Raw genomic sequence first — 22,729 nt, 5'->3', positions numbered from 1 at the left:
AGATAAAACCACAGCAAAATGGCCAGGGCAGGAAATGGAGCAGCAAAAACCCAACGATGACATGGATCACGCTTCAGCTCTCGAGATGTTTAAAATCATAGATGCGTGAACACATTAACAAAGATGAAGAATTTTGATGTTTTCTGCTTTATTTCTATACATTTGAGTTGAGAAAAGTTAATAGCTTCTGATTGCATATTTTTAGATTATAACAAATAATTAAAACTTACTTATAATTATCCAAATGTATAATTATAATTTGTTCTCAAAGAATTCAAATAAAACATAAGGATCTGATGTGTATAACAGTTTGAAAAGACTTTAAAAAAATGTCAGCAAATCAAAGACAAAGCACAGCCAGACACACCTACATTCAGAATGGTAAATGTCGAATTCATCTGCCTACAGTGGATATACTGACCGAAAACGCACCCTAAACTCCGTCTTCACCTGGGCTTTTACATGGAAAGCCTTTTTTTAGAGCTTTATTTTAGGTTTATTAAAATTACAAAAATAGAAAAATGGTATTTTTAGCTGTAAGCACAAAAGAATTAGTATTTAAAAATATATCTGAATAGTTTTTAAAAAGAAGGCAAAAGCCTACAGAGCAGTGCCTGCTGGGCTGCAAAGGCCCAGCTCCAGGCTGCTGCCCGCCCACCTACCTCCCGCAGGTCGCTGTCCAGGCCGATGTGCTCCGAGTGCTGGCGAAGCCGCTCCTTCCGGCGCTGTGTGGTGGCGCTGCGACTCACCCAGCGGCTGAAAAGGAAGCCAGCCAAGGGCACGGGGGTTAAAATTGCTCAAGAAAAAGTTAGCCCTTGCCTTTGAATCGGAAAAACTGAACACAAAAATGGACAATATCTACTTTTTAATCAGCTCATTTAAAATATGTTTAAGTTATGTTCTAAAAAAAACCCACTATTCCTTTTACTGGAAAGCAAAGTGTGCACAATGTGTGTGTGAGAAAGAGGGAGAGAGGGAGAGGGGGAGAGAGAGAGAGAAAGAGAGAAATCAGTCTTTCCTGCTTACTCCCCAAATGCCTGCAACAGCTGGTGAGGGTTGGCAGGAGGGGGGCAGGGGATGGGAAGGCCAGGCTTCCAATGTGGGGGTGGCAGGAAGCCAGTCACTTAGGCCACCATCTGCTGCCTTCCCAGGCCCATTGGCAGGAAACAACAGTGACCACAAATCAAATCAGGCACTCTGATACGGCAAAGGGACAGCTTACCCCACACAGTGCCACAATGCCCACCTTGTCACATTATTTTATAAAAGACTGATTTATTTCTATTTAAAAGGTAGATTTTTATTACTTTTTTTTTTCATAGAGAGAAGATTTTCCATCTGCTGCTTCACTCCCCAAACTGCCGCAACACCTGGAGCTGAGCTGATTAGAAGCCAGGAGCCAGGAGCCTCTTCCAGGTCTCCCTTGTGGGTGTTGGGCCCCAAGGCCCTTGGCTGCCCTCAGCTGCTTTCCCAAGCCACAAGCAGGGAGTTGGATGGCAAGTGGAGCAGCCGGGACACGAACTGGCACCCGTATGAGATCCTGTGCCACAGGGCAGAGGCTCAGCCTGGTGTGCCACCATGTCAGATCCCTCATAACAGTTTTAAGATTTATTTATTATTTAAAAGGCAGAGAGAGTGAGAGTAAAAGAGGGGCTGCAATTGGCACAAGAAAAGGTTTTATACTTGATCTTAGCCAAAAGGCTGAGAAGCGATACAAAGAAAGATTTTAATGCCACTGGCTCAGTCCCCAAAGGTCTCTCAAAGCGGAGGCAAGGCTGGGCTGGTGCTGGAGGGTGGAGCTCAATCCAGATTCCCTGTAAGGGCAACAGGAACCCAAAGATCTCAGACTTCATCTGCTCAAGTACTCAGGTCCCTGCTGTAACTAGGAAGGTGGAATCACAAGCAGAAAATGACTGGGACTGAGTTCCCAGCTCCTGGATTTGGTCCGACCCAGCTCTGATCACTGTGTCCAACTGGGGGATGACCTAGCAACAGGGAATTTTCTTTGACTTTGTCACTTTCTCTCAAATAAATCAGTAGCATTCTAGAAGAGGTAACACACAGAATATTTGTAGACACTAACAAGTCAGATCTTAATTTAGCCCCTGTTTACATTAGGCATTTAGTTGGGATGCCTTGGCTTGCTCAAAGTAAATATAAATTTTTTAACACAAAGGAAAATTAAAAATGCATTATTCAGAATTATTTAATTCTAGTGTCGTGCAAGAATAAAACCAATTTAGGAACATTTCTTTCTAAACTTCGGATCCAAATCAATACTTCCTCATCTCTAAGGTACAAGGCTGAACTGGCTGCCCCTGTGGTTCCTTGTGGACCTATAATTGTGTGACTGCTGTGAGACAGCCTGTGTTTATCAGCTGTTCTCGAAAAACATTAATTACATACTCAATACCGAAACACACAGGAAAAACGACTTTCCTAAAACACAGTTGTTTCCATGGGCTCTGAGCTCTACATAACCAGGCCTCTGCTTGTTTCTTTGAGACCTGACCTCACGCCGGGCGTCTGCTAGCTGACCACTGTTTGCACATGGTCAGTTAGCAGTGACCTCATTCTGTGATTTATAATAAAACCTCTGGTAATCCTGTATGTCTCTGCTACTGAGGGGTTGGTATCTAAGCTGCCTTACAGTTCCAATACTCTGGCCTCTATAGCTTTTGCGTTTTGTTAACAATTTCATAATAAATATGCCTGAGACCCTGGGCAACATGAGGTGCTGAAGGACACTTATTAACCTCTTTCTTACTTAAACAGGTTTCTGCAGCCAACCTAGCTGTTCAAGTCCAGGGGCCAGATGAGAACAGAGAACTCAAACCACCTAACTCTTGTCTCCCACAATCACTTGTTCATGTCATTCTCATTCAGCAAAGAGTCAGTTTTCTTCCCTGCTAAGGAGTGCCGATTGTGTAAACACAGCTTTACAATCGTGGGGCCCCCTATGGTCACAGCCAGATAGTGACCACCAGAGCTCTGCTACCTTGGAGACCCTAAGCTACCACCATGTGCCAGACTTCCCCCTCGAGCCCCTGGAGTCAGTCTCCCCTTCCCCTCACTACTTTCCCACTCTCATATTCCCACGTGGACTACCTCTTGATGTCCCTCATCTGCCCCGCGCGATCTGAAAGCACTGTAAAAGTTCCCCTGGCCCTCAAGTGTCCCATACAGTTGATGCTCCAACCTGCTCCTCGTTTTTGTCTTGTATTCACACTGACATGATGCACACAGAAAAAAAAATGTCTTCATCTTTCTTGTGACTGCGAAGTGTAAAATCTGAGCCTTGGTTCACAGTCATTTCTCCTGTCTTTGTCGTTGACCAGTCAGTTAACTCTTGCCCTTTTCAATACACACCACCAGGTACTTTCTTTGCTATTTCACCAATTTTCTTTTTCAGCTAAGTTCCTTCAGCTTACAAACACACTGGTCTCCCTCTTCATCATCAGTGGTTAGGTTTCATTCTCGTGAACAATACTTTTATATGACTGAATAGTGTTCCTCCCCAAGTATTTGAAGTGGCACAGCACTGCCAGGTGCAGGCAGTAAGGAGGCCTGGGTTCTAGCCCTGACTCTGCTGCTAATGCAAGACGGATTCCTACCAGCCCCTGACAACAGAGCCATTTGCCAGGGACAGGCTCTCTGATACCCATCACTGCTCCACGTGGCTCTTCTGGGGGAAGACAGTGCCCGAGGATGGACCTTAGTTCCCAAAGGTCTCTCCCAGTTCTTTTGGGTCCACTTCCCTCCACAGGCCCCAGCAAAGCGCAGAGGTAAGATCCCATGGGTATTCACTGCTACACTCCCATACATCTTAGATTGTTCAAAATCTAGGGAACGGGCGGGAGGCTACTAATGGTAACACGGTTTCCAACTTACAGAAAAAAAAAAAATAACACATTCAGCTCTTTATCAGAGGGACAGCTGCACAGTGCATGTGGTGCTTGGGCTTCTGTGGGCTCCCCTTGGCTGTTTCTGGCTGTGCGATCTCAGTCTGTACTCCTGACCCGTTCTGAACTGCACTTGTACAGTGGGCAGGTAAAACAGTAGGTACAGCACTGGGAGACGCTTGCCACAAGGGCGAGTGGCCAGGTCCTGGGAGCCGGCAGCGGGGGCTGGTGCCCAGCCAGCTCAGGGGCGGGCACTCCCAGTAAGCAGTACAGTCACCTCTATCTCCACCCTCTGCTCCTGGCACACAGCAGGCCTCACTGGCAAGGAAGGTCTACTTGAAAGCAGAAAAAAAAAAAAGGCTGGAAGGAAGGGTAGTAATTACTTTAAATGAAGCTGTGGTGAAAATTTCCAAATTTTTTGACAGAACTGTAAGGGGTGGAGGCTGGTAATTAAAATGCTGAAGGGAAAAGAAACAGCGGTGTCTATAGAAAAGTGTTCCTTTTAATCACACACACACACCCCATTTTTTTCTTTTGATGTGTTTGCTTTCTCATATTTGGACCTAACTCAATAGATACTTCTGACACATTTCAGAAACACATCTCCACAAACACCTTCAGCTGGTGTGCTAGGAAAACGAGCAAGATTTCATTCCTCTAAGGTTATTAAAACTATGGCGCTTGGGACCAGCACTGCGCTGCAGCAAGCTAAGCCTCCATCCACGGTGCAGGCATCCCATATGGGCACCAGTTTGAGTCCCAACTTCTCCACTTTCGATCCAGCCCCTTGCTAATACTTCTGACTCTTGAGCAGCCCAGCTCTGGCACTGCAGCCATGTGGGGAGTGAGTCAGCAGAATGAAAATCTCTCTCTGTCTCTTCTTACTCTCTGTACCACTTCCTTCCCAATAAAAGTATTTTCAAAAACCTGGACTTTAATAACAACAAAACACGATGATACTAAGTACAAACTTGAACACAAGCATATACAAATACTATCAGATATGAATCCCAAGAAATCTACACAATATCTAACTCCATACCGTACTTATGTCATCGCAGACAATTTACCTTGTTACACCTTTTTCTGACCTACAGAATCATGACACACACCCTAGGAAATAAAGGCAAGGATCAAAAATTTGCAATCTGGCGCAGCAGTCCCCAGGAGAGTAGAAACCTCACTGTTGTAAGCTATCTTCTAAGAACTCTCATGTCATTTGTCACTCACGCCAGGCCAGGCAGATCTCCCTGCCCCTCGGACACCACATGCCACTGAAGCACAGGCAGTGACCGCCACTCTCTGCTCATACACCTTGTCCGGGACTTCAGACTTCGAGTTTCTTTCTTTCCCACTGTCCTGGTTCCTTTTCACTTTCATCTCTGAGACGTTCTAAGGATTTATTTTAGATATCTGAAAGGTGGAACTATAGAGACAGAGACAGACAGAAAGAGAGAGAGAATCTTCCACTTGCTGACTCACTCCCCAAATAGCTGCAATAGCCGGGGCTGAGGTACAGCAAAGCCAGGAAATTTCTTCTGGGTTTTCCAACCTGGATGCAAGGGCCCAGGTACTTGGGTCATACTCCATTGCTTTCCCAGGTACATCAGTAGGGAGCTGACTGGAAGTGGAGCAGCCAGGAGATGAACTGGTGCCCACATGGGATACGGGCATTGCAGGGGCAGCTTAATCTGCTATCATTAGAGTGCCAGCCCCATCTTTTTCTCTGAGGTTCTTTAATAAGGAATCACAATGGAGGCCATTGTGGCATGGGTTAAGCAGTGACCTTGGATGCTTGCACCCCACATTGGACTGCCAGTTCACTGTTCCAGCTATTCTACTTCCAATCCAGCTCCCTGCTAATGGGGCTGGATAGCAATACACAAAGGCTCACATACATGAGTTTCTGCCAGTCATAGAGTTTATACTTCCTGGTTTCAGTCTGGCCCTGCTCACCAATGGAGCCATTTGCAGAATGAACCAGTGAATCAAGATCTTGCTCTATGTCCTTCTGCCTTTCAAATAAATAAATAAATCCCGAAAGAAAAAAGAAAGGAACCATAGACACTATAGGATGTTGGAATATTTTTGGATGAGAAAAGGAAGTGACTGCAACTTGTACAAGGTTCCTATATTAGTTAGTGGTTAAGACTGAACGTAATTCTAGAACTGTTAGTTCCGCATGACGTTGCTCTTCCTGACTTACCATGTTCCCCATTATCACTCACTTTGGGTTCTTTCGTGTAAACCATGTCTTTAAACAGAACACATGTATTCACTTAAAATGAGTAACTCTCTTAATCCCAAATACTTCTAGTCATATTCAGAATATGGACTAGAATCATACATCACCATCAGGAATGACAAGGTTTATCTTTGTTTCTGTTTAATTTTTTTTGCCCATGATTCTACTACTCCTAAATGCAAAGATGGTGACTGTGTAGCACTGTGTTCCACACAGAGGTAACTGTGAACATGGTTCACTTGGCAGATGTAATCAAGCTAAGATGGGGGTGGGCCTCTGATGTCCTTCAAGGGCAATTTCTGTATATACACAGAGGGAAGATGGCTAGAGTTTTGCAACTACAGACCAGGAGCTGAAAGGGCAAGCAAGGATTATCCCCTTTTGAGGCCTTGGAGAGAGCATGGCTTTGCCAATACCTGGGTTTTGGACTTTGAGCTTCTAGAACTGTGAAAGAAAAATTCCTGTTGTTTTGGGCCCGGTGGCGTGGCCTAGCGGCTAAAGTCCTTGCCTTGAATGCCCCGGGATCCCATATGGTGCCGTTTCTAATCCTGGCAGCTCCACTTCCCATCCAGCTACCTGCTTGTGGCCTAGGAAAGCAGTCGAGGACGGCCCAAAGCCTTGGGACCCTGCATCCATGTGGGAGACCTGGAGGAAGTTCCTGGCTCCCGGCTTTGGATCGGTGCAGCATTGGCCGTTGTGGTCACTTGGGGAGTGAATCATTGGACAGAAGATCTTCCTCTCTGTCTTTCCTCCTCTCTATGTATCTGACTTTGTGATAAAAATAAATAAATCTTTAAAAAAAATTCCTGTTGTTTTAAGCCACAGACTTTATGGTACTTGTTATGGTAGCTGTAAAAACTAACGCAGATAATAAAACTCAAACTCCCTCAGTGCTACTGACAGTGTTCCCATTACAGCTAAAGAGTCCCTGCAGTGTGGCCAGTCCCAAGTATGCTTTCCTTGTTCTTGGATGTTTCTTTTTATGGCTGATGTAAAAGTCATGTGCACCTAGAGCAACACTCAGTCCCCGAGAAAGGCTAATGTGCTCTGATTAACAGCAGCCCGGCGGACCCGAAGCCCAGGGCTGTGGAGCACACGCCCTTCCTTCCTTCCCTCAGCCGCTGGGGGAAGAATAGGCTTACTTGTTATTGGTTGGTCCTGTGGCCAAGACATCGGACTGTAACTTTGGGAAGAATCCTTGCTCGTATTTGCCTTGACCAATTTTCATATCGAGTAGATGTGGATGGATGGCAGTGTGATCCATTTTCATCAGTCTCTGCTCAATTGACTGGGCTATAAATTAAATTTATAATAAATTAGACACACTTTGTTGCTAATCCTTTACAAATAATGCTTACTCTCTACTCATGCACCTACTGAGAACTCACTCATCTTGGCATTCTGACACACTTTTACAAAGGTTGTTCAGAAATCAGTGTAATGTGAGTATGAAAAAGTTAATCTTCAGTAAATACTGGATGATTAATTTTCCTATATCTTCTGCTTCTGTGAAAAGGACAGCAGGGCTGAAAATTCTGTAATTTGGAACTGTGACAGTTTTCTCTTAAGTGAGAAATTCAGTATTTTTAACGAAAACGTGGCCTGAAGCACAATAGGTACACAAAACAAGGGTGCGTACAGTGTTTCACTGGAACTGAAAGATGATGTCAAGGGGAAGGAGCGATAAGCACAGTAGCCTTATTGTTTTACATTCTTGTGCCATTAAGACCCCTTACATATTCATGGCTCTCCATCTGTAAAAACAAGGAAGGGTGTGAAGTTTATTAGCTTACTTTTAGCAGCAGTCACATTCCCATTAGTAGGAGTCACTTAGGAGTGTTTATTAGATCAAGAGGGAAGGCAGAGAACAGTCAAACAAGCAGGCATCCAGAAAATGTCCAGAGGATAAGAAGCTGGCCTTTTGCAGAAAACAAGCGAAAAGATGGGACCCAGTGGATATCCTGTTTTTAGGGATGTTAAAGGATGTCCCTTAGAACTATCAAACAGTGATCTATTTTTCTGGTTAAAAAAAACTCCAGATCTTCCGGGCTTCCCTAACTCAAACTTCAAGGGAATACAACACGCTACCCAAGAGCCAACCTTGGCCTCTAACCTTTGCCCAGAGATGGCTACAAAGGAGGAGAAGCAAACAACTGCAGGAGGGCAACACAGAAATCTCCCCACAGGGCTGCCCATCTTGTGAGTTCATTGTGCTCCTTTCTGACACTGGCAGACTGAGTGCTGCTGGCCACTCCCCAAACACATTCTACAGCTTTTCAGGGGGATGGGCCGAGGAGGCGACTACCCTTGACACTGTACTCTTGTTGAAAGAATATTAATGTCATTTTGTGTCACATCACAAAGTGGCTCCGCCCACGCCAGCTGTTTGTTTTGATGGTAGGACTACAGATGGTGCCCACAAGTTCCTACTATCCTTTACGACCAGAAGTTCAAAATGCTACATATGTACTTGGAAGATTCCCTCATCTGCTCTCACAGCCCAAGGGAACTTAGCCAGATTCGTTCTGAATTTCACTGTTTTTTTTTTTTTTTAACGTGCAACTTGTAACTTCTTGAACAGTACATTCAATGCAGGGCAAAAGAATGCTGTGCATTAAAACAAAATGCTATTTAATTTTCAGCAATGTCCCCTAGCTCTTGGCAACTCTGTTAATATTCTCTATGCATATTAGTACCTAACTAACTAGTGGACAGCTTGGGCAAAAAAGTTCCTGGATTCATAGCACAGATTTCTCTGAAGTTCCCGCCAATCTCATATTCTGTGAAACACTACAAAATCCCATTTCTGCCAATGACTATTTCCGTCACTGTGAAAGGCGGAGGGAGAGTAGAGACACTTTTTTCACTGGATTTAAAATGAAAGAGAAATCCAACTGATACCAAGAGGTTCTCTTATCCTTGGGACATTTTTAAAAAACAAAAGCTATGATTCACAATGAATTATCCTCGGGTTTACTTTTTAAATGGCCACAGGGAGTAAAACCCAAGGCTGCAGTTCAGTGAGTATACCGCCAGTGGCCACTGGGCACTCAGGAATTATTAAATGCCTGCTTTGAGAGGTCGGGAGTCTACTGTTAGTCTTCTAAGGTTTGTGCCAACGTCATGTGGTATGATCGGTGAGGAAAAAAAGAAAGCCAAATTACTATCAGCTGGTTGTCTTTCTGCACAGAAATCATGAGGTTCTGGGGCTACAATATCAACAGCAGACAGCCTGTGCCTAAGGAGTTCACCTGCAAACCAAAATTCTTTTCAGTTAGAGGCAAAGCAAAAGCAAAACACAAAAGAAAAACAACACGCAACAGAGCATTCAACATTACCCGCATCTAAAATCCTTGCAAAGTTCTTTCAGGATGGGGTGGGGACAGGGATTTTTCCCTAATTAATGAAATTCCTGCCTCACTGAAGAGAGGCCAGCACCGTCACATTCAGCTGCCTCATTTTATCTTAAAAAATAATTTGTTTGATCAATTAAACTCCTGGAAGATCAGCACATCAGCCCCAACTACTTCCTGAATAAGTCAAATCATTGTACATTTTCCAGAATATTATATACTTTCTGTGAGAGCATCAGTATCTTTGGAAGGCTGAAAGAAAACCTATCGTAATGGGGATGACTTTAGCATTCCACAAATTAAGGAATCAGTGCTTAGCTCAGCTGCAAAAGTCCTCAGGAAAACAGGCATGAAGCTAGCTCCACATGCCCCTGTCCCATTCATGTGGCCCTTGAAGCCCCAGAACGCAGGCCTCTGAGCAAGCCTGGGCAACTTGATTCACACTACCACCCCAATTTTCAGAAACACAGAACGGGGCATCACTTCTTGCAAGGTTCTGAGGGTCCACCTTATGTGAGAGCATACAGGGTGAGTTGCACAGAACTCTACCCAAAATTCATCATTTACATACTTCCTAAGTATGCGAAAACAACAGCATCACTAGGGTAGACAGGTAAGTAACACAAGCCCAGGGAAGAAGTATCACAAAATGTTGCTTTCCTTCTTTAGGGAGAGGAGAGCAGCTCTCAAACAGTTCCCACACTAGAAACGGGAAAAATGCAAGGAAGGGGAACTCAGATAACAGGTCTATGGAACAAAGGATGAGTTAATAACCAGGCATAGATCCATAAAACTGTGTGGAGCCCCACATTTTATACATTAAAAAAAACCAAAGGCAAAAATTAACAAGATTGCAGTGCCGGTGCTGGACAGTCAGATCTGGGTTCAAACCAAGGCTCCACCAATCACCGGCGTGCAACCACAGCCATGTCACTTCCCCCTCTCATTTCTCAGCTAAACAATCAGGACAGCAACAAAACAAGTGTGTCTACCTTCGCTTGTGTAAACACCAAATACAAAAAAGCATGTAAAACACTTGGCATAACGATGGGCATTCAGTAAGCACTCAGGACAGTGCCTGGGTACTAACCCGACTACGTATCTAATACATTCACGCATGGCAAGTAAGACACACAACCATCTGACTGAGGGAATACCAAGTAAGACACACAACCATCTGACTGAGGGAATAACTTCCATCAGGGTTTATGGTCTCTTCCATTTGAATCCAAAAATTCAGATTCAATTTTAATAGCACTACTAAAGCAAATGCACTGTTTCAGGTAGGCAAATCAGGCAGCAGCTCAGACTTAGTATCTTCAATGAATACTTGCCTTACAGGAACAGAAAGAAAACAAAACCTTACAGAAGGAAAGCACTTGTGCCTGTTTTAACCATGAGGCTAAAGTGAAAATTTATTTTGCAGTATACATGGTCAAAAACATGTAAAAGGGAAAGATCACTAGAGGGGCATTCATCTCAGTGGTTAAAGCAGTCAGGTTCCATATCGTGCCATCTGGGTGTCCACTTCTGGCTTCTGATTCTAGTTTCCTGCTCACACAGACCCTAATTGGGTCCTGGCCGCTCTGTGAGAGATGTGGATGGAACTCCTGCCTTCTGGCTCTGGCTTGGCACAGCTCGGCAGGCATCTGGAGGCTGAACCAGTAGCCTTCTCTGTCTCTCAAATAAAAATAACTTTAAAAAGAAATAGACATGACCCATGCCAATTCCAAAAGGCATAACAAATGTACCTGCTTCTTTTAAAGTGCTGCATTTCTGATATATGGATGTTCTCAAGGTAGGTGCCCTCACATTATACAGTCTTCTCTTCTCAATCCGAGAGTCAAAGACCCGAAGCAAAGAGTCCTTCTCTTCCCACTGAGACATGATTTTATTATCGATAAAGGTGGCAAACATCTGAGTTTCAATAAAGCGTGAGAGAAATGGCAGGTAAGGTTCAGGCTGGTCACACAGAAAGGAAGCCTGTAATGAGACAATCAGCAAATTGTTAGTGCCAAGAAGCCACCTCAACACTACGCAACAAACCTGAAAGTCAGCTGTTGCTGAGGTCACTGTCTTTCATAGTACTAAAAAACAAAGCAAAACAAAACAACCAAAAAAAAAAAAAAAAAAACCTGACTTTAAACACATAACTCTTGAAAGCTTGCTTCCCTAGTTAACAGAATTCAGATCATTTAGGTTACTATCACTGATCCTATCTTTCAAAAACTGATTCACACTGTGATCCTCATGACCACTCCATAGAAAACAGGGCATCATTAAGGCACAATGTGCCATCCAACTGTCTGCCATCCACTTTGCTTTCTCAGTGAGATATCATTTTGTCCACTGTCCATCCTTAGTGTGCAATGCACCTCCAATATCATAAGGCAAGGAGACGACGAACTGATATCAACAATAACCCCAGAAAAAACAGCATGGAATTTGTGCTTACAGGTGAAATCTTTACCATCTTCAAAGTGATGTTCTTCTTAGATCTATTTCTCATAGATTGACAGGTGGGTGTTAGCTCAAGATTACACCAAGTCCAAGACCTGTGCTGACCCTGACAACCAAAGCACTGCCTGAAAAAGCCACCAGAGCTAAGCTTCTGGAAACCACACAGCAAGCAGAGCTTTCCTGTTACCAGCTTGTCTAATGCAGGGAATGCTTCAGCAAGTGGTAATCTGGTCCCAATCTAAAATGTTCATTTTCCCTGTTGTTCTTCAGGTCCTTGTGTATACAGGAATTCTAGTTCCAGTTTGGGCATCAGCTTAAATTTAGAAGTGAATTACTATTTTGGTCACTGAGTTGCTTTAGCTTTTCATTCTTCTGACTAGATGCAGAAGTCAAAAGGGGACACATGGAAGGGCAATTTCCGGCAGTTCACTTTTTTTTAAAAAAAGATTTATTTTTATTGGAAAGGCAGATTTATAGAGAGGAGAGACAGAGAAAGATCTTCCATCGCCTGACTCACTCCCCAAGTAGCCACAACAGCCTGAGCTGAGCTGATCTGAAGCCAGGAGCTTCTTCCAGGTTTCCCATGCAAGTGCAGGATCCCAAGGTTTTCCCAGGCCACAAGCGGGGAGCTGGATGGGAAGTGGAGTGGCCAGGTCATGAACTGGTGCCCATATGGAACGGTGGCACTTGTATGCTGAGGATTAGCCAATTGAGCCATCATGCTGGTCCCCACAGAAGGCCATGTTTTAATTGATACTCATAATTTTCCTAGCATATTTGCTTTTCACTCTGAAATTTAGGAGGCCTTTTATGAACTCCTTTACAGAAAAGGTAAATATTCCCTTAAATATATTTACATAAATCCAAATAACCATTAAAAAAAGACACATAGTAATCTCTAAAAAATCAGTTCACTGCTCAAAATCCATTTTACAGATAAACATCAACCTCATATTTTATAAAGCAAATAGCCTTTTAAAAATGGGGCAAATATTTGGATTCTGATGTTCAGACCTCCAGGGGCTAAAATATTTAAAGTCAACAAAGCTTTGGCACACAGGACTAGAAAGTTCTATAATTTTTCTTAGTGAAGAAAGGGATGACTGTAAGACTTCTGAAATCCCATACAAAATTTTCATTTCTTTAGGGGTTATAAGAAAAGAATTCCACTTATACTTTAAAGCTACATAATGAAGAGTAAAGCAGTGGGACCCATTTTAGATAAGAACCTGATTTCTCCAAGGGTAAATCATGAATGTCTACACATGAGAAAGAAACCTAGCAGTAGTTCTACATTTGAAGTAATGAAGGACTTCCTACCATTGAAGGTTTCTCAAACGTAAGTAACACTAGGCCTTAACGAGTCCAATAGAATATACTCTCTACCAGAAAAGTCAGCTGACGAAATCAGAAATCCCTTTTCTTCACAGTGCCTACCCTCATGTTAATGTTAGCTAACGCTCACTTGTCAGGAGTTCCCTGACTACAGAGCAGCCTCTTGGAAAGTTTCAGAGTCCCAGAGGGTCTTCAGGACACAGGCCACAACCGGAAGGCCACCATACATTCTACCAAGGCACATCCTGATGTGCAATCACACGGCCAGCGGCCCGACCTGTTGGCGCTTGTCTCCCTGACTGTTTGCACCCAGGAAGAGGCTGGGGAACTCCTAGGGATGGGGGCAGACATGCCGGCAGAAAAGACAGTGAACCTTACAAGTGGCTCCAACCTCAGCAGGACAACCCACCTCCGATGCCATTCTCTGTCTTCCAAAAACATGAGCAGAGTCTAGCACCAAGAGCCATAACATTGGCTGTGGTGATACCCTTTATCTTTTGGTCCTAAGGTGAGTAAAAATCTGGCTTCTGAAACTAACCTGTTACCTTTACATGGTTAAACTGTGACTTCATTATTAGATGAAGACTGAATAGAACAGCAAGGATTTCTTAGAAAAGAAATGGGCCTCATTCTAGTAGACTTAATGACAGCAGTGAATATTACCCTTAAAGATCAGATAATGTCACCACTTTGAAAAGCCTGTGAAATGTTAAGGGTGTCAATCATTCAAGCCTCTTCAAAGTACACAAAATTTAGAAATGACATGACATGCAATTTAAAACTCAATGTAGTGATCAGCTTATAGAACTGGTCAGTTTCAGAGCTCTGTATCTGAAGTACTAGTAAATAAAATTTTTTAATGGGATGGAAAGATGGAAAAGAACCTGTATTTAATAAAATGTACCCACGGTCATACAGCACACTAAGAACCTTAAGGAGGGGAAGTGTGGTTCTCATTACTTTGTCAAAGTTCTGCATCTGCTCCCGGTTGGTGAGCCAGGACTCCAGGTCCTGAGCAGTCTGAATCACAAAGGCTTCGTAATCTGCAAACATCTGGATAAAGCGGTTAGCAAAGACCTCGCGGAGCTGCACATTGAGCTGGTAGTCTCTGAGCTCTGCCTCCTCACACTGCAGTTTGGAATCCTTTTCTTTTTCTCCCACGGGAGAAGAGAGCTCCATCTCCTCCACAGTCACACCTGTCCGCTGGGCCAGAGCCTGCAGGCGGGCCATGGTTTCGTTGCCCTTCAGGAGTTCATACATGCTGATGCTATTCGGGGAGACATTGCCGTTCTTCTTGTCATTGACCAGGTCTTTGAGAACCAGGTTCTTCAGTTTGGTGGTGCTCTCACTGCTGTGCAGGCTGCCCTCGGGAGGGATGCCAAACTGAAGTAGAACTTCTGAGAGCTCCTGGATAAAATCCGCTTTATTGGGAAACTGTGGGAATTCTTCAGGCAACTCAATAAAATGGTTGTCAATATCCACAAAGCACAAATTAGCCTAAAAGTGAAAAAAAGGGCAAAAGTTTAAAAATAAAGTTTAAGTTCTAAAATAAAATATTTTTGCCAACAATTACAAATAAAAGTATAGGTTACACTGCCTTCATTCTGAACTCTTCCAGGCTTAGAAGGCTTTTATTCATTTCTTTTAAAAAATTCATTTAATTATTTGAGAGAGAAAAAGAGGTGGGAGGGAAGGAGAGGAAGAGGAAGGAAGGAAAGTAGGGAGGGAGGAAGAAAGAGAAGGAGAGAGGGAGGGAGGGAGAGAGAGAGAGAGAGAAATATATTTCCCATCTGCTGGTTCACTCCCAAAATGGCCAAGCCAGCTGAAGCTGAGTCTACATGAAGCCTGGGGCTTCTTCTGGATCTCCCCCATTGGTGCAGGAGTCCAAGGACTTGGGCCATCCTCTGCTACTTTCTCAGGTATATCATTAGGGAGCTGCATTAGAGAAGAGGAACAGCCAGGGCTCGAACTGGCACACAAATGAGATGCTAGTGCCAGGGCAGTGGCTTTACTTGCTATGCCACAGTACCTGTCCCTGCTTTCTTTCTTTTAAAAAGGTGTGACTAGACAGAAAGTGGCTCATGCCAGCATGTGTGTGGGCTAATTAGCAGGGCTGGTTGGGCTGAACTAGGCTTCAATGTCCATTGACAGGTATGAGAGTTGAATGGGATGTGGGACAGACTGAACCAGTCTGCTGTACATACTGACAGGCATGGGAACCAGGGCAGGGAGCAGGCCTGGTGGGGGTTATTGCAGGTCGCTCTGACTAGGCTGCAGCTCCCACTGGTTTGTGTGAGGGCCAAGTGTGTGGTGGGCAGGATCAAGCTGGGTTCCAACACCCATTGGTTTGTGTAGAAGACAGGGCTGGAGGCAGAACTGACCCAGCAATTGCAACTACCAGCATATGCATAGGCTGACTGGGGACACGGTCTGTGCTGGACACTGTACTGGCAAGCACATCCAAGAATCTGGTCTGGGATCACTTCAGATGAAGTTTCTTTCGGGATCCCCCCAGTCGAACTGCTGGACTCAGAACCCCAACCATAAAGAGAATTGCAGGTTCCATGGTCTGACCATGGAGTTTATGTGTCAAAGCTGAGCCTCCTCATTGGCACTGTAGGAGCAGTGGACAGCGTATCCAGGTGCATATGGCGGATATGGTAGTACATTGGAGCCTGCAGAGGACACTTGGTACTACAACAGAGGACAAAACAAATTGATCAACTACCCTAGCCAAGTGTTGGCAATGAAAATCTGGGCAAGTGGAGATGCTAAGGTGGACTATGTCAGCCAGTGGATTCTGCAGAGATCTCATCATGCTTGGAATGGCAAGACTGGCAGCAGTTCAGAACAGCTGAACTATCCAAACCACTTGAGCAGTGCTCTCGGAGCATGCCCTACATAGGGGACCCTGGGATGGTTGAGAGGGTGGGTGTGGCTTCTCCCTTTGTCTCTCCCCTTCCCCCAGATACAGGAAGGGAAAAAGAGAATGTGGAAAAAATGGTCTTGCCGACTTTTCTGTAGCCCCTGACCGTTTGAGCCCTAATCAACTATGTAAAGATCATTAAAAAAAAAAAAAAAAAAAAAAAAGACAAGCCTCCTGGGTAGGCACTGAGGCACAGCAGGTTGAATCAATGCTCTGGATGCCCAGTATTTCATATCGGAGCACCTGGGATCAAACCCTGAGCCCATTTCTGATGCAACCATGCTAATAAAATACATGCGAGGCAGCAGATGATGGCTCATATACTTGGATGCCTGTCAGGAACACAAACTCAATGAAGTTAAGGTGTTGGTCCAGCCCTGTCTGCTGAGAGCATCTACAGTGTGACATAATGGATGGAAATCTCTCTGGTTCATGTTAGATGGTAATGGGAAAGTAGTGAAGTCCCATATAATCTTTCTCTGTCTTTCGAATAAATAACAATAAACTTAAAAAAAAAAAAAGGCCTTTTTTGGGAGCAGTGCAATAGCTCAATTGGGTAAATTCTCATATTGCAAGCTCCAGGATCCCATAAGGGCACCAGTTTGTGTCCTAGCTGCTCCATTTCCCATCTAGCTCCCTGCCTGTAGCTTGGGAAAACAGTGGAGGTTGGCCTAAAGCTTTGGAACCCTGCAGCCATGTGGGAGAGCCAGAAAATAAGCTTCCGGCTCCTGGCTTTGGATCATCTCAGCTCTGCGTGTTGCAGCCATTTGGGGAGTGGATCAATGTTCGGAGGATCTTTCTGTCTATCCTTCTCTCTGTAAAGCTACCTTTCCAACAAAAATAAATGAATCCCTCTTTGCTATCATTTTACCCCCATGTGAATATTTTTATAATTTATATCTGAATACTTTTCTCTGGGTCGCAGCAGTTTACTATAATCTGGACATGATTTGCTAATAAGTCAGTAATCAGGCATTCCCGAGTGGGTACAAGTGCTTGTTTTTACAGGCGCTTACAAACAGATAACACTGGGTGAACTGCTCACTGAACAAGCAGGAATTGTATCTGCCAACCGTCCAATGCTGTAACAATTCCTGTAAATTAGAAGTGATGATAGATGTTTAAAATTAGTAGCTATAATACTTCCAGATGGGGTAAAGCTGGTAAAAATCAATCCAATTCATAGACAATCCATGCATTTTCACTTCATCCTAGATCAGCTGATTCTCCTGAAAGGGTAAAGGCATTTCAGAAGACACAAGAGAAAGAACAGGTGGCAGGGTGAAAGGGTGTGTAAGAGTCAGACAACTGCAGATGACCCGCCTCTGAAGATTATGACTTGACCAAGATAGTTCTGAGCTGATAAAAGCTGTTAAAAAAAAAAAAAAAAAACAGAAATCACAGCAAATGGCTTCTGAACCTGGTTTTGACATTTATTTAAAATAAAAAGATGTTATATTTTTCAAGTAGGTCTGGGGAAATCCAAGCGGTTAAATACCTTCATGGAAGTCTGATTATTCCCCCAGGTACCTGACTACAGCAGATGCCAAATGCCTACCTCTTCCTACTTAACTGAAAGATGGCAGTAAAAGACTGTGCTGAAGGCAGAGTGTGTGCAGGGAAGGGTTAGGCTGTGCTGCAGCATCCGTTGGTTCATGTATGAGATGGGGCTGGGCACAGAACTGACTGGGCAACTGCAACCACCAGTGTGTGGGTAGACTGATACTGGTGATGAACTGAGCTGGACCCTGCACTGGTGTTCATACATAGGAGTCACATCTGGGAACACCTCTGGTGAGGTTTCTTTGGGGACCCCCCCACCACCAACCAACTAGGTCACTGGACTCAAAAACTCCAACCATGGGAGAAATCAAAGGATCTGTGGTGTGACTATGGAGTGCATCTGTCAGAACCGGGCCTCCTTGGTTGCTGAAGCCTGTGCAGTAGACGGCATGCCCAGATGCACACGGGCGCCATGATGGATCATTGACGCCTGCAGAGGACGTCTAGTACCACAGATGGCAGAACAAACTGGGTAACTCCAATTTTAACTCCAGGCTTTGACAGCAAATATCTGGACGAATGGATACTCTAGGGTGGACTATGTTGGCCAATGGACCTTGGAAGGATTGCTTCAACCTTGGAACAACAAATCAACGTTTCACAGCTATCAAAACCACTTAAGCAGTACCCTGGGAACATGATCCACACCAGGAATCCCAGCATGACATCAAGTAGCTGTCCCTCATCCTCAGGTACCGATGTGGTTAGGCTCTCTGCCCCGCCTCTCCCCCAGATACAGAAAAAAAAAAAAAAAAAAGGAAATTTTTGTCTCATCCATTTTCCCCCACTCCTGGACTCTCCTCACCCTAATCAGTGGTCCATACGGGAATACATTCTTCTCAACTATGTAAACATCATCAAAAATAAATAAGCTTTAAAAAAAAAAAAGGAAAAAAGACCAAAATAAAGTAGAAAAAAAAAAAAAGATTGCTTCTAGACTGTGGGAGGGGAGCGTCAAAGGCACAGCCATCACATAAACGTGGTCTCATGCACATGAGTGGCTAAGGAACACGGCAAGGGAGGCAGTGGTCAGTAAACCAGAGGACACATGCCAGCTCTGCTGTTCTCTGCTCCAGGTCACACAGGAGAGAAGGCACCCCACCCTCTGCTCCTCACTAGCAAGATTCCGGCAAGGCGAAATGCAAACAGTTGCGTCTTTTTTTCTAGCTTTTGATTCCAGCTTTTCATGTCATGGGACAATGAGCAAGTGACCTAGAGTCACACTGAGGTCACCAGAAACTCAAGATTACTTTCTATCCAAAGCCAGAGAAGCAATGAGGATCCCTGGATCCCAACACCTCCTGGCAGTGCTCCAGACGCGCAGCTCCACCCTGGCAGTTTAGGACACTTCTTCCCACTCCCAATAAAGAGCTGAGATGTCACACCTTGAAGATGATAGTGTCTTCAGGGCTTTTTTTTTTTTTTTTTAAGTCTACATCTTTATGCTTGGTTTTAGTCTCTACAAAGCAGGACACAATTTTTATAATGGCACGTCTCAAAAATAGATTTTACTGATTTGAAAGGCAGAGCTAGAAACAAAGAGGGAATGAGAGAGGGAGAAGGAGATCTTCCATTTGCTGGTTTACTCCCCTGAACAGACACAACAACCTGGGCTAGCTCAGACAGAAGTCGGGAGCCAAGAGCTCCAGCCATGCTCCCCATATGGGTATAGGGGCCAAGGTTCTGGGGCCTTCCTCCGTTGCCTTTCCAGGTATATTAGCAGGATGCTGGAAGTAGAACATCTGTGACTTGAACCCGAGACCACATGGGATGCAGGACACACTGAAAGACTTAAAAGAACAAAGTACACTCTCCCACTAAAGCTGTCACCTGACTCCACGCTCCACATAATCCTCTCAGGCCTGCTTCGAAGGGCCCAGATTAGCAACATTGAATTTCACAACTTCTATCAGAAAGGCTCAGAAAGTATTACAGTGGAAGGTGTTTAGTGTCATGGTTAAGATGGTGGTTAAAATGGGAGTATATGATTTCATACCCAGCTCTGGCTCCTGACTCTTCCTGCTAATGTAGACCAAGGGAGGCAGTGTGAAGGAAAAAGCTCCTGTCACTCCATTGACATATCTCAATGGAGTTCTTGGCTCTTAGCTTTGACTGCTGTGGGTATTCAGGCAGTGAGTCAGAAAAAAGACATTTGTTTGTGTCTAATAATTCTAAAAAAAAAAAACTATTACAAAAAACCATTATAAAACGATCATTTTAGGAGCAAATATTTCTTTCTACCAATCAACAGGAATGCAACTATGATATGTAAGTGAATCCTTAAAAATGACAGCTGCCTGAAAGTAATTTCAGTTACTTTAACAAAGGTTTAAAAGCTTCTACCATGGAGCCTTCCCATGCCAGTACCCTAAAGGCATGCTGATCTCCGCAAATTTTCATTTCTTTCATTCCTCTTACATGTTAAAAAATGGTTATTATTACCAAATACAAATGTTTTTCTTTTTTCTTACTAAAAAGCAGAAACCACTTTTTATTTATCTTGATGTCTCCCTCTGTATTTTACAGACATAACATAAGAGATAACTGGTGAATGAAAGAACGAGCCCTATGTAGATGATCACTTTGGGGAACCACCATGACACAGGCAAGAGTACCCCAGAATGCGAGTGGGGAGCTGGGAACCGACTTCACAGGATCTCAAGTGGAGTTATCATGAGGGCAGTCCAGAGGGCACATTTAAAACATTCCCTCAGGTCAAGAAACAACAAAAAACGAGCAATAAGACAGTTCTGCCATTCTTTTCAGACTGTGTTTGGTCCGCTGCATGCTGCCAAGGCGGGAAAGCCAGGAGAAAGGCAGGCAGCATTCTGAAGGCATATTCAGGATCGTGTCCCTCCGCCCCTCCTGCCAGCTCCTTGCCTGAAAGCAGACCAGTGTGGAATCGCACAGAAAGGCAGTGGGTGGTTAATTATAAGTCTGTGTAGTTACAATAGTTAGCTAACAATGAGAACCATACCTTCTTAAAGTAATCATCTCGTAAACCTGTCCTTTCTGCAACTATTTTTAGAAGCCCTGCAACTCATTTCAGTCATGCTTTATTTCTGAGAGTTCAGGGAAGCATCACTAGTGAGTGCACTTAAGTCACTTTCTTAAAAGGACTATTTTTATACTGACTTCTTCCCCAAAATTATAGGAAGCAGCTTATTTCACCTCATTGTAAAATGACCCCAGAGCAAAGTGATGCACTATTAGCCTTTTTTTCCCCCAAAACTGACAATGGACTAATTTATACTTGCCACATATGGGCACTGGTATTTCCACAGGTGACTTAGAGCACCGTGCATTACCTTACTCCATGAATACACTGGCATATGTGTTTACTACATGGCAACTGATGACTGGAAAAATTAGGAAAATAGAGTAGAATCGGAAGACACAACTGATAGGAAAGCTTCCGAACTCCCAGGATAGCAGGCGACATTTAAAAATGTCTTGCAAATTAAAGCCTACATGAAATGAAAACATATTTATATGTTTAAATAAACCATCTTATGAAATATCACCTGTAGACTTTTATAAAATTGATCAGATACTCAATAAGAAACTAAAACATGTCACTGCTAACTCTTTAAACACAGCTGATGGGACTGGTACCGTGGAGAAGCACGTTGCTGCTGGCCTTGCACATGGGTGCTGGTTTGCGTTCCGGGTGCTCTATTTGCAGTCCGGTTCTCTGCTAAGGGCTTGGGAAAGCAGCAGAAGACTGCCCAAGTCTTTGGGTCCTTGCACCCATCAGGAGACCCAGCTGGAGTTCCAGTTCCTGGAATGGTCTGGCTCAGCCCCAGCCACTGCACCCATTTGTGGCGTGAACTAGGAAGTGAAAGATCTTTCTCTCGCCATCATTCTGCCTTTCAAACAACTCTTAAAAAAACATAACTCACTAGTTTAATTTTCTTGAAAGTTTTAAGTATTTACTTTTTTGAACCAGTAAGATATGAGATTAAAAGAAAAAACAAGTAAATTCGGGGGGAAAAAAGAGGTAAAATTAGGAAAAAAAATACCAGAGAAAATTAAGAAGTCCAAAGAACAAAACAGTCCTTTTTTTTTTTTTAAGTGAGATACCAAGATTTTTTTCTTTAAAGATCTATTTATTGATTTGAAATGCAGAGTTACAGAGCGAGACACAAAGAAGAGAGAACTTCCATCTGCTGGCTCACTCCCCAGGTAGCCCACAACTTCATCCTTGTCTCCCACATGGCACTTTGGCCGGGACTGCTGCCTCCTCAGGTTCACTAGCAGAAACCTGGACTGAAGTGTAGCCAGGACACAAACAGGCACTGATATGGAATATCAGTATCGCAGGCAGATGCTTAACCCGCTGAGTCATGATGTTGGGCCACGCCTACGTATTTTTTTATACTTAATTCAAGCTATTTTCCCCTCAACAGGAATGATAATTTTGGTAGGGAAGGATTCATTAGAATACAAGTCAGCAATAGATGATTATGGAATCTTTACCAGATAGAATGGTGATGGCACAATCTTATTTTAAACTCAATTATTAAAACAAGAATCTCTATGGAAAATAAGAACAAATAAAATGAAGCTCACTCAGAGATCTTATTAAGAAAAGTTCTAGGGCCTGGCGGCGTGGCCTAGCGGCTAAAGTCCTCGCCTTGAGGACCCCGGGATCCCATATGGGCTCCGGTTCTAATCCTGGCAGCTCCACTTCCCATCCGGCTCCCTGCTTGTGGCCTGGGAAAGCAGTCGAGGACGGTCCAATGCATTGGGACCCTGCACCCGCGTGGGAGACCCGGAAGAGGTTCCAGGTTCCCAGCATCGGATCGGCGCGCACTGGCCCGTTGCAGCTCACTTGGGGAGTGAAACATCGGATGGAAGATCTTCCTCTCTGTCTCTCCTCCTCTCTGTATATCCGGCTTTCCAATAATAAAAAAAAAAAAAAAAAAAAAAAAGAAAAAAAAAG

At 43.9% G+C, this 22,729-nt stretch overlaps 1 protein-coding gene across 6 annotated transcripts in view; it reads right to left on the bottom strand.

Annotated features, from left to right (window-relative positions):
* DENND5B (DENN domain containing 5B) overlaps positions 1-22,729 on the bottom strand; it is a 140,195-nt gene that overhangs the window by 37,842 nt on the left and 79,624 nt on the right. For 3 of the 6 annotated variants that reach the window (XM_058655744.1, XM_058655745.1, XM_058655747.1), the window contains 5 exons: positions 14,256-14,792; positions 11,252-11,483; positions 9,312-9,398; positions 7,290-7,440; positions 663-756 (listed from right to left, as the gene is read on the bottom strand). In XM_058655744.1, coding sequence (XP_058511727.1) covers positions 663-756; positions 7,290-7,440; positions 9,312-9,398; positions 11,252-11,483; positions 14,256-14,792 — 1,101 coding nt within the window. The remainder of the gene's footprint in view (positions 1-662; positions 757-7,289; positions 7,441-9,311; positions 9,399-11,251; positions 11,484-14,255; positions 14,793-22,729) is intronic. The other 3 variants (XM_058655746.1, XM_036497318.2, XM_058655748.1) reach the window with 1 other exon arrangement.

The sequence above is a fragment of the Ochotona princeps genome, chromosome 27, assembly GCF_030435755.1.
Source record: "Ochotona princeps isolate mOchPri1 chromosome 27, mOchPri1.hap1, whole genome shotgun sequence".
Classification (NCBI taxonomy): domain Eukaryota; kingdom Metazoa; phylum Chordata; class Mammalia; order Lagomorpha; family Ochotonidae; genus Ochotona; species Ochotona princeps.
Note: the sequence above shows the minus strand (reverse complement) of the source record. Positions and strands in the feature narration are given on the sequence as shown.